Source organism: Syzygium oleosum, unplaced genomic scaffold (assembly GCF_021117445.2).
Source record: "Syzygium oleosum isolate NSW1041296 unplaced genomic scaffold, Sole_v2.1 Sole_v2.02, whole genome shotgun sequence".
Lineage (NCBI taxonomy): Eukaryota > Viridiplantae > Streptophyta > Magnoliopsida > Myrtales > Myrtaceae > Syzygium > Syzygium oleosum.
In genome coordinates, this window is record NW_026607486.1 from 22,532,174 (window position 1) to 22,543,393 (window position 11,220).

The window sequence follows — 11,220 nt, forward strand, 5'->3', positions numbered from 1 at the left end:
TAATGAATTACAATCATTAATTTGGTAATAACAAATATCGCACAATCTAGCGAGATCGTTATTATATTGGGATTAAGACGATCTGACATCTTTGTCGTTCCGGCATTCACCGTCAAACCACTCACGGGGAAAAACTCCAATTTTGGTTTATTTAAGTTTTCCAACTTGTTGGAGCCGACTTCCAATCAAATAAATGACCAAGAACTTTGACTTTCCTAACATGTTGTTATGGGAAATGGTGAATGGTTATGAAATTTCCCATCGAACGTGCCTATCGAAACCGCTACTATAAATGGCCACGGATGGACTCGCTGAAACGGCACACTGCCTCCATCTCATCGCGAGTGCTAGCTAACACACTCCAACAATTCTCTCTGATTTGGCCCCCGAATCTAACGCCACTTTCACGTATCATCACACCATGGTTCATCAATTGAAGATTGTGGACGAGGTCCCCGGCTGGCTCCGAGTCTACGAGGATGGCTCCGTCGACCGGACGTGGACCGGTCCGCCGGAGGCCAAGTTCATGGCCGAGCCTGTGCCTGCCCACGAGGAATTCGTCGCCAGGGTTGCCGTCCGCGACGTCGTGACTGACAGGAAGTCCGGCCACCGCGTCCGCATCTACCTCCCGGAGGACGTCCCAGGGGCTGATCCCGCCAAGCTCCCCATCTTCCTCCACTTCCACGGCGGCGGCTTCAGCATCAGCCAAGCCGACTGGTTTATGTACTACAACACCTACACCAAGCTGGCTGCCTCGGCCCAGGCCATTTGCGTCTCGGCCTACCTGAGGCTGGCCCCAGAGCACCGGCTGCCCGCGGCCATGGAAGACGGCTACGCGGCCCTCAAGTGGCTCGGTTCGGTGGCTCGGGGCGAGTCCCGCGAGCCGTGGCTTGAGGAGCATGCGGATTTCACTAGGATTTTCCTCATTGGAGACAGTTCGGGAGGCAACGTGGTGCACGAGGTGGCTCGCAGAGCCGGGGAGGCGGAGGACCTGGGGCAGGTGAGACTGGCCGGGGCGATCCCGATCCACCCGGGGTTCGTCCGGTCGGAGCGGAGCCGGTCCGAGCTGGAGCAGCCCGAGACGCCGTTCCTGAACCGGGCCATGATGGACAAGTTCCTAGCCCTCGGCCTGCCCGTGGGTTCGACCAAGGACCACCCGATAACATGCCCAATGGGGCGGGCGGCCCCGCCGATGGAGGGGCTGAGGCTGCCGCCCATGCTGCTCTGCGTGGCGGAGAAGGACCTGGTGGTGGACACGGACATGGAGTACTACGAGGCAATGAAGGCGGCGAACAAGGAGGTGGAGTTGCTGGTGAGCCGTGGGATGACCCACAGCTTCTATCTGAACAAGATCGCCGTGGACGTGGACCCCGCCACGGCCGCCGAGACCGACCGGCTCATCGCGGGCATCACCGAGTTCATCAAGAAGCACTGAGCGGGAATCAAGAACTCGACAGAAGAAGAAGACAAGCATGTGGAAAAGATATGTTCTTGGACTTGTCTTGATGTGGTGGTGAGAAGAAGAAGGGTTTCTGGGCAACGTCGTGCAGTTTTTTCTTTTCTTATTTTCCCGTTCCTCTGTTTGCTGCAGAAAAAGACAATAAGAAAAGGTCGGTGTTTGCCGGCTGAGTGCATGTATCTTCTAAACACGTGGGAATCGTAGTGCTTTTTCTTCTTTTGTTGGTCGGAGCGGAGGGAATCTGCAGTGCGAGACTTTTCCTAAAGAGTAGCGATCAAGAAGAATGCAGATGCAATTATTTTCTCGTGCACTAAACGAGAACCCCGCTGGCAAAACGACCTGTTATCATCTTCTTCCTGTTTGATTGATTGCTCGGGCGATCTGACCCGCAAAATCTCGTGAGAACGGACGACCCCTGAACCGTTTTAGAGTTTTTTTTTTTTTGGGCCGAAACGATCTTCACATGATATCAGAACCGGATTCCGTTCCCATCTGTTTCGCGCGTGCGGCGGCCTGTTCATGAGCAGCAGCGCTCCATACCCGGGGGAGATGGGCCTGCGTCTCCTCTTGCCGTATCAAATGGAGGTGGTGGGTATCCTGTCTATTCATCTGGCTCGGATGCTCCATCCAGTCATTTCATTTCATCTTTATGCCCCCCCCGCGTTGACAGAAAACAGTGGATGAACTGTGTGTCCTTGTTGGCCATGGCTGCTTGGGGAACATCATCATCAATTCATCGTCAGCATCAGCATCCCCTTTCGTTCGTCCGTCGAAGAATTGGAATCCGGACGCATTCGGGTTTCCATTCGCCCCAGCTCTCCGCGATTCACTGACCCGATCCGAAGAAGCGAAACTGGTCTTATGTCCAACTCCGACATCATCATACTAGAATTCCGTCCAAAAGAAAGAAAGAAAGAAAACATCGAATCAGAAGCGCACGTTTTGGCTTACGTGCATGCCCACGCGTGCCGTTCCCCGTGCATGCCCACGTGACACGTGTCCGATTTTCGCTTCCCCTTCCTCCTCGCAAGTTTTAACGCGACCCTTCTTGACTCGGGTCGGGTCGGGTCGGGTCGGGTCCGCTCGCGTAGCTTTGCCTCACGTTCCTTGTTTCTCCGTCGCCCGTCCTCGTCCGTCGCTTGCTACGCCGCCATTTCCGTCGTCTCCGTCCTCGCGAGGAAGACACCTCTCTGCCTTCATCTCTAAGTTTCGATCGTCGTTTTCTGGTAAGCATCTTCGCCGTGCTCCTCCAGCTCCGATTGCATGAGAGCCCTGATCGCCGTCACTGGCCTTTTTTCCGTCTCCGTCGTCTCCGATTGAGGTCGGCTTCGGCTACAAGGGCGGCAAGTTCAAAGCCTTGAGAGGAGAGAAGCGAACCTTCAAAAAATCTCGAATTCAGGTGGTTGCCCCCCCCGCCCCCTCCTCCTTTCTCTGTCGCGAATTATGGTAGTCGTTCCTTTCGGAAATTTCGCTCTAGGATCGTTCTTCCATGTTGTTGTTTCGTGCATGTTTGTCGTTTGTGTCGAACTATGTACTGGGCCAAAAGGAATGCGCTTTGTTATTGTCGGAGATCATACCCATCATCTGCTTTCGACGGCCTACGTCTTATGGCGTTCGCGATATGCTTAATTTGTAGTGTTCTCGGTGATCAATCTGCGGATTGCGATTAGCTCGACTGGCTTATCTCTTGGGGAAACGATTGTCAGATTTTTCCCATGGTTACTTCTGAATATCCCATGGACAGCAAAGATCACCTACCCATGGAAGCAAAGAAGATGTTGCGGGCGTTGGCTTCCGAGTGGGATGATGTGCTCGATTCGAATGCATTACAGGTGATCCCACTTAAGGGTGCCATGACAAATCAAGTCTTCCAAATAAAGTGGCCGACCGGAAAAGATGGAGTGCCGCGAAAGGTCCTAGTTAGGATTTATGGTGAGGGTGTAGGAGTGTTCTTTGACAGGGACAACGAGATCCGGACTTTCGAGTTTATGTCTAAGCATGGGCAGGGGCCTCGTCTGTTGGGTAGGTTCTGTAATGGGCGAATTGAAGAGTTCATCCATGCGCGGGTAATTCTCTTCCCTGTTTTGGTGGATTCTTGGGCATTCAACTTAGGAAGGAACGCATTATCATGGTCCTATGAGACTCAAGACGATGTTGATGTAGCTAGTTATAGGATTGAGGATTTGGAGTTTTGATGCGCTGATGGGATCTTTTATAGATGAATATAAGAAGTGCTTAAACTGTTATTTGAGAATCAACATGTCAGATATATGCTAAGGTCAGATATTTCTGTTGGCTCTTAGAGTCTTCACTGGTGTTTCAGTAACATAAGTATTGAAAATTATTTAGATTGTTACACAGATTGAGATACTCAGGGTTGCGTGCAAAACACGAAGTACCTTTATTCCTCAAAGGACATGTCACGGGCAGAATTTGAGTACAGGAGTGCTCTGCTTGGGCATCACTTCTTTTTTACCATCATGCTGATGAATGATTCTCCAACATTATCATTCGTAAAATCATAAGGACAGATCTAGTTAGTTTCATGTTATTCATAGCACGACAAAAAAATTTCTTGTGTCACTTGGTAATTGCTATGAAGTCGCTTTTTGGGAAATCTGGTGCATATAATTTATCACCTACATCAGAGTTTTGTAAATGGTACTCTTTGCCAACTTGATATCAAGAGATTGTGGACATAATAAGCTTCTTTTAAATTTGTTGATCTTATTATTTGTATATGACAACAAGCGTTAAAAACTAAGCTTATCTAAATCTTTGGATCACAGACACTTTCAGCTCCTGATCTGCGTGACTCTGAAATTTCTGATCGTATAGCGGCTAAAATGAGGGAGTTCCATACTCTGGATATGCCCGGTCCAAAGAACGCTGTTCTCTGGGATAGACTAAGGTATCTGTTTCTCTTGTTGCCTAAAAGAGGTGTTCAGTTCTTTTCTTGTATCTAATGTCTTTGGGGAAGAGGAAGTATGACTGCTTTATGTGTCTCACTCATATGTAATCTCTATCTCAAGACCTAGCTAGAATAAATTCTGACTTTGATATCAATAATGTCAATGGAAAGAAAGTGATCATCCATGCCCTTGTTAATGCTCCAGAAAGTGGCTGCAGACGGCCAAGGATATGGCTACTTCAGAAGAAGCAGAGGCTGTAACATTGGATGCCATTGAGGATGAAATTCTTTTGCTGCAAAGGGAGCTGGCAGGGAAGGAACATATAGGATTTTGCCACAACGATTTACAGTATGGTAACTTAATGATGGAGGAAGACACTAAAGCAATAACCATTATTGTAAGATATTTTGCTGCATCCTTCTTTCTATTCATTGCAATGCCGGTGTGTAAGTCTGCATTGTGAATACTGAAGTGTCGATGCAAACAAATAGTCATGACGCTAGTGCAGATTATAAAGAGAAAAAATATCTTGTATCTCATCTTAATGTTTTCTGTTCCACTACAACATTTCTCTCCTTTTTTACAATGAAGAAATCTCCTTAAAATTTGCTCTTTTTTTCTTCAATTCCCATGCGGAAGCTAGACAGAGAAGAAACCTCTGATAAGATCTATTATTCCCATTTTTCTCCATCTCTTTCACCTCATCAGGATTATGACTATTCCAGCTATAATCCCATTGCCTTCGATATTGCAAATCATTTCTGTGAGATGGCTGCTGACTATCATACCGAGACTCCTCATATTTTGGACTATGGAAAATATCCTGGTGAGCAGTTATTGTTTTTAGGTTCTCTGCTGTTGCTTCCTTGGTCATTATCTATCTCAAATAGAAATGCTTTCTCTAAAACTATGATTACTAACAGGTTTAGAGAAACGCCGAAGATTTATGCGTATATATTTGAGCCATTCAGGTACTGTTCTTTATACTTCTCTTCGCTGACTGTTGCTAGGCTTGTAGTCTAGGAAAAAGCATGTTAAGTTGCATTGCACTTTCTTTTTTTCCTCCATTTGATTTTTCTGTGCATATCTTGTTGAATCTTTTTCCTGGAGCAAGATCGAGCACTGATTTATTGCTAAACCTATTGAAGCATCGTACTTTTAGGGCACATTGAACTAGCTCTTCAACATTTGGTTAAACAACTTAATAGATTTATAATGTCTTTCTGCTTGTATGGGACAAGATGCAAAGGATGAATCTTTACATCATCTGGAGTAAATATTTATCATGTTTTCTATTTGAACATGCTGAATTAATCTTTTAGACTTTAATGTGCGACCTGAAACTGTTAAAACTTTGTGCAGGTGATGTGCCAAGTGATGCTGAGGTAGAGCAGCTGCTCCAAGATGTTGAGAAGTATACGCCGGCAAGTCATCTATTTTGGGGCTTGTGGGGAATAATATCGGTACGTACTTCAATGTTAGCCCTGATTGTATCGCGAACTTTGTGGCTTAGTGGTGGGAATGGCTGTGCCAGTGAGACCAAGCACGGTCCTTATAAATGTGAAAGCCCTTGTACCGACACGTGAAAACTAGAGTTTTGACTGTCGATGGCTACTCTTTAAGCTTATTCAATACACGTGCGGCGCTCTGCTTTCTCATTACAACTATTTCCTGGCCCTCCTCTTTGCTTTTCAGGAGCATGTGAATGAAATCGACTTTGACTATATGGGATATGCAAGGCAGAGGTTCGAACAGTATTGGTCGACGAGACCCATTTTGTTGAGCTCACATGGAACTTCTCCCTCTGATGGTGTGACGGACAGCTAAACGTACCCTCAAGTACTAAAATTTGCTAATTTTGCTTGCTGTATTGTACATACAAAACCATGTGAAAGTCTGCAGATAGTATGTGGTTAGATGAGATTTATTAGGAAAAAAGAAAATAAATAAGACAAGGTTAGGTGAGGATTTTTCCTGTAATAAAAATGCCAATCTCTTGGGTATCATTAGCTTTGAGCCAGTAATGTGGGCTTTATCTTTTGATTGTGTATTTTCGTGGTATTTGTGCAGTTCTGGTCTTAGCATCTCTATTTTGGCATTTGCTTTGTGAAGAAGTCTTGTTCTTGACTGTGTAAGGCATTTAATTTCTGATCTTCTTGGTTGCTTTGCCGTCGTTCAGCCTCCATACATTCAGGTTTGCAACTAAAACAGACCTTGTCATCGCGCTTCTCAGTATTTGTGCAAGAGCTAATTTGATTATCTCGTCGCTTTGCTTTCGCTATTGAAGGAAAGATTAAATCCAATGAGAACTCCTTTTTGGCCATGGAGATGTGTAATTTTATAGTTTGTGTTGGGTTATTTCTGTTGCCTCTGTGCTGAGAACGAAGATCATTTTGTTCAACAGCCGTCAAATGCTCGTTGAACAATTTTTATAAGAAAAGCTTGCCACGTTGGACGTCCAGTTTCTAATCATAACAAACGTATGATCGATTTGGAAAACATTTCCTTAGAAATGGTCACTTATAGCTCTTATAAAAATGAGTGAGCAAAAAAAATTTTCATTATTCATGAAAATGTTTAGACATGAATTGTTGATGATGATTACTAATTATTTTAAGCCGTATAAATGATTATTTTTAAGAAAATATCTTTCAAATTATTCATTTTTCACGAAACAAATGCAATGCAAGTGTGAGGTGTTCTTTTTTCAATATGCCATTTACTATTTTCTAATTTACAGCCGATGAGTCTAGTAATTGTTAGGATTCGACGTACAATCACAAGGAAATAGAGAATAAAAGCGAAAAAGAGAAATCGAGACACAATGTTTTATTATGGTCCATCCTTAAATTAGGACTATGTCCAGCAGATGATTCCACTATAATTAGCACCTCGCACGTTTCTATTAAATTCATCAATTATAAGAGAAAGAGATTATACGTAATAGTAGTTATTTATGGACCCAAGCCTAAGCTATTAATAAAATACAAATCAAAATTATAAATAAATAAAAAAAATCCTTTAGTTTTGGGGCTCTGCCCCCTACGATCTCGGTCAAGGCAGCCCTTTGGACTTTCGGCTGCTCATTGAAGAGTGGAACCCTCGTGCCTTCCTACTGCTGGAAAGTATGAACAACACTCCAACAAAAATCCAGAAAATATTTTTTTTTCTTTTGCTTTGTTAAATTTTTTAAAGGATTAATAAATAATAAAACACTTTTGGTAAAAAAAATTAGGGGTCACTTGATTTTTAGGGAACTTGTTGGTGACGCAATGACAGCTTTATGAAATTACAATATTTTTAATAGCTTGCAAATTGCTCACTTTTCTAATTTTCTTCCAAAACTTTTGTTTGTTTTTCGTGTCGTTGCCTTCAATTCACGGACTCTTATATAGGACTTACCAATTGTTATATGAGTGATTTACTAATTTCTTTTTCCAATTGAATTACCAAGTGATTTTGAATTAGCACCTCCCATTCAAATTATTTATAATCTTTTTTATCGACTTTAATGTATAATATGGTCCCTGAACTTTTGTCCAATATGCAATATGTTCCATGAACTTTTAATTTATTTAATGTAATCCTTGGATTTTTTCAACTTAATCCCTAAATTATATGAAAGTTTTAAATATTATCCTTCCATTAATTCAAGTTCAGGGACATCATTGAGCATGTTTATATAGTTCATTGACTAAATTAAATATGTAGCACAAGTCTAGGAATCGCACTGAACAAATTAAAAGTTTATGAACTACATTTCATATTTGATTATAGTTCAGGGATTATATTATATAGTGAGTTAAAATTCATAAGTTATTTGTGCCATTTTCCGTTCATGTTATTTACCTAAGCCGGGACAATTTCTAAATAAACCAATGCCCACTAGAATTGTGGAAAAATCCATTTCCTTTTTTTATTTACCACAAAAATAAAAATCTGCGGATTCCAGCAACGCAGATGTTGACACGTAAGCCGCCCACTATCCACTCGAACGTCGAGCCGTCCACAGACACAGACATCGTGCTGCTCTGCTTCTGGTGGAGGAAAAGTCTCGCGACTCTCGAACTGAGCCAGCCCCCACGAGAAGCTCGGGAGCATTTCCGTGCGGATTTGTGGTGGGGAACTGTGAGATCATGGCGTGCGCATCGCAGGCTCTGATGAACACGCTGATATCCGCGAACGGGTGCACGTTCAGCAACCCTTCGCCGAGGTTCTTCTCCAGGAGGCATCGACCCCTGAAGAAGCAAGAACCCAAGCCCTTCGCCGCCCGAGCATCCGCCACCGATGATGATGCCGACTGCAATGTCGAAGAGTGTGCTCCTGATAAGGAGGCAAGCGTCCCTCGATTTCTCTGGCTCTCTGTAGTCTAGTGCCTGATTTGGTGGGAACGGAAAAAGAAAAAAGGAACGGCTTTTGATGTTTTGCGGCATGTCTTGTGGGTGTTTATATTCGTGTGTATTTGTGTACGCAATGATTTCGTGTCTGAACATGACGTTTCTTTGTTCATGCCACATGGGTCTTGCATTCCGACTTGAATTGGTTACATCGTAGGCTAATATCATTCGGTGTGCTGGGTTTCATGTGGCTGAAGAGCTATATATCAACTTGAGAACGTGAATTTCGATGGTGGTGATGGGGAATGGACTTCTTGCTGTAGTCCAGTTCCTTTTGATACGGTGCTCCTCTTGTGGACATTTTATGCTCGGAACACAGCTTTCTTTGGTATTAGTTCCATAGCTTGATTTGTGGACATGAGAAGCTTGTTTGCTTATGGTTATTAAAGCTGAACTGCCTAATTTCAATCCCAAGAGACGAGAATTTGATGTTCATGGCGTGGCGTCTTTTTCTTTTCTACCTGATTGTTTTGGATATAAGATGCTGTTTTTGCTTTTCGCAGTTATGTATAGCTGAATAAGGCAATTTCTTGCTAATGAGATGATTATTGGTGGATAAAAATGCTTTTGGCTGTTTATGATTGTTCAAGCTGAAGAATATGAATTCGCTTTTAGATACAACTTTTGATGTCTGTGGCTTATGGGTCTCGCTGTAATTCGTATAAGAGGAAGTTTCGACTGTTCATGGTGTTATATATAGATGGAGAGTGGGAATAAGTCTTCTGGATGGAAATGAACAGGTAGGAAAAGTGAGCGTGGAATGGTTAGCAGGAGAAAAGACCAAAGTGGTGGGCACTTTTCCTCCAAAGAAGAAAGGTTGGACTGGATACGTTGAGAAGGACACTGCCGGTCAGACCAACATATACTCTGTTGAGGTTTGTGAATGATCGATTGGTTTACTAATTTTGCACTTTGTCTCTCCTTTTCTTTTACCCCTTCTGTTCCTCCGGCATAATGCAAGACTTAGATTATGCTAAGCCCAAAACCTAGTTCAATCAATCCGTCAGTGGGATTTCATTCTATGATCTGTTCCACGTTTCTCATTTTTCTCAATAGTATTTAGCTCTTAATTTCTGATGTGGCATTCCCATTTTAGTGCTTAAAGTGATAACATTTAGAATTTCGGAAAAGAGTCCGAATTCACAAAGTCAGCTTTCTCTCTCTTACCAACTTCCCGACGTGCAAGTGCCATGAAAGAGGCTTTTCCGGAGGCCCTTTCTTGGGGGGGGGGGTACTCCCACAACACTATGATGCTAAGTCGGAATTCTCCGTGATATTCTGGGTAACATCCATCTGGTCACTGGTACTCTAATTCTTCTGTTTGGACCAGTTTTGAAATTATACCTTACGAAATAAAGTTTGTTCCATTTCTTTTGCAGAGCAAATTTAAAGTGATAAGAACCAGATAAACACAACCAGCAGTCATTCCTTGGGATTATTCTTTATGTCCAGTTTCTTGGACCTTTAGTATAGATGCAGGTTCTTCTCCAAATTTTGAATTATGCAAAAGGATTATTAGCATCATAAGCTAGAGCCCCCCCCATCTGTTCTCTTATCGACACCTCATTCAACGTCGATTCATACTGCCTATTCTTTCTGTTTCTTTGTTTGTTACCTTGCTTTCCACTTTATGTGGCCTGTTTAGGTGAATAATTAACTTTTCTCAATATTTATCTTCGTAATGCATCAGCCTACAATTTACATAGCGGAAAGTGCGATAAGCTCGGGAACTGCGGGTTCATCTGCCGATGGAGCTGAAAACACGGTAGCGATTGCTGCGGGTCTTGCTCTCATTTCCATCGCCGCTGCTTCGTCAGTACTCCTCCTGGTCAGCAAGAACGAACCCCAGGTGCAAAAGGCCGTATACTCCGGGCCATCGCTAAGTTACTACATCGACAAATTCAGACCGCCAGAAATTATCCAAGCATCGGTGCCGAGCCAAATCGAATCTGCAGTGGTGGCACAACCAGAAATGTCTGCCCCGGAAGTTTTGCAGATTCAAGCTGCTTCTAGCGGTTAGCCCGAGGCCTCGTCGTGAACGTGAAAATCGGAGTTTCTTGGTGGAATTTAAGCTCTGTTTTGTTGAGGGCTCTTCTTCTGTACTGTAAATGCAAAATATAATCTCGGTGATATGGTTTTTGATGTTCCTTTTAGTCAAAAAGGAAAGAGCAAGGAATGTTTTGTTACTGCAGATATTCTACTCAATTGATGTGCAGTCGAAACCAATCGGCCCTGTTGTTACATTCACTTGTTGCATGTAAGCACCGTCGGTCTTCACCCTCAAACCATTTCGGCCAATCTGAGATCCGCATGATATCACAGAGATATGTATCGGACGCATGCAAATATTTATCCTTCAGAGACCCAAATGACTTTGATAAATTGCACTACAAGCATAGGCTATTCATGTTCTCAAAAGGTTCGTGGCATGTAATTACCGATCATGTATTAC

The 11,220-nt window shown here is 43.5% G+C and overlaps 3 protein-coding genes across 10 annotated transcripts; all 3 read left to right on the top strand.

Annotated features, from left to right (window-relative positions):
- Positions 1-305: 305 nt before the first annotated feature.
- Positions 306-1,629, top strand: LOC115684872 (probable carboxylesterase 15). Its single transcript, XM_030609809.2, has one exon. It carries the CDS (start codon positions 422-424, stop codon positions 1,433-1,435), a length of 1,014 nt encoding a protein of 337 aa, XP_030465669.1. The 5' UTR covers positions 306-421; the 3' UTR covers positions 1,436-1,629.
- Positions 1,630-2,535: 906 nt separating this feature from the next.
- On the top strand, positions 2,536-6,421 carry LOC115684871 (probable choline kinase 2). 8 transcript variants are annotated; one of them, XM_056308243.1, is made up of 9 exons: positions 2,551-2,685; positions 2,781-2,858; positions 3,096-3,525; positions 4,249-4,370; positions 4,576-4,768; positions 5,080-5,197; positions 5,295-5,342; positions 5,734-5,834; positions 6,067-6,421. In XM_056308243.1, the coding sequence occupies exons 3-9, from the start codon at positions 3,175-3,177 to the stop codon at positions 6,196-6,198; spliced, it is 1,065 nt and encodes a 354-aa protein (XP_056164218.1). In that variant the 5' UTR covers positions 2,551-2,685; positions 2,781-2,858; positions 3,096-3,174; the 3' UTR covers positions 6,199-6,421. The 8 variants fall into 8 exon arrangements, with proteins under 8 accessions (XP_056164221.1, XP_030465667.1, XP_056164224.1 ...); XM_056308244.1 differs by having other exon boundaries at positions 3,166-3,525; XM_056308248.1 differs by having other exon boundaries at positions 3,204-3,525.
- A 1,963-nt stretch (positions 6,422-8,384) lies between these two features.
- Positions 8,385-10,994, top strand: LOC115684917 (protein MAINTENANCE OF PSII UNDER HIGH LIGHT 1). Its single transcript, XM_030609868.2, has 3 exons — positions 8,385-8,705; positions 9,509-9,643; positions 10,459-10,994. Exons 1-3 carry the CDS (start codon positions 8,508-8,510, stop codon positions 10,786-10,788), a joined length of 663 nt encoding a protein of 220 aa, XP_030465728.1. The 5' UTR covers positions 8,385-8,507; the 3' UTR covers positions 10,789-10,994.
- The last annotated feature ends 226 nt before the right edge of the window (positions 10,995-11,220 follow it).

Bases quoted from the DNA above. Each gene is read 5' to 3' on its own strand.
- LOC115684872 (XM_030609809.2), top strand. From the start codon at position 422: ATGGTTCATCAATTGAAGATTGTGGACGAGGTCCCCGGCTGGCTCCGA.
- LOC115684871 (XM_056308246.1), top strand. From the start codon at position 3,175: ATGGTTACTTCTGAATATCCCATGGACAGCAAAGATCACCTACCCATG. The intron at 3,526-4,248 runs GTAATTCTCTTC...TTTGGATCACAG, and splicing joins AAGAGTTCATCCATGCGCGG to ACACTTTCAGCTCCTGATCT. The intron at 4,769-5,079 runs GTAAGATATTTT...TCACCTCATCAG, and splicing joins CTAAAGCAATAACCATTATT to GATTATGACTATTCCAGCTA.
- LOC115684917 (XM_030609868.2), top strand. From the start codon at position 8,508: ATGGCGTGCGCATCGCAGGCTCTGATGAACACGCTGATATCCGCGAAC. The intron at 8,706-9,508 runs GCAAGCGTCCCT...GGAAATGAACAG, and splicing joins AGTGTGCTCCTGATAAGGAG to GTAGGAAAAGTGAGCGTGGA. The intron at 9,644-10,458 runs GTTTGTGAATGA...GTAATGCATCAG, and splicing joins CCAACATATACTCTGTTGAG to CCTACAATTTACATAGCGGA.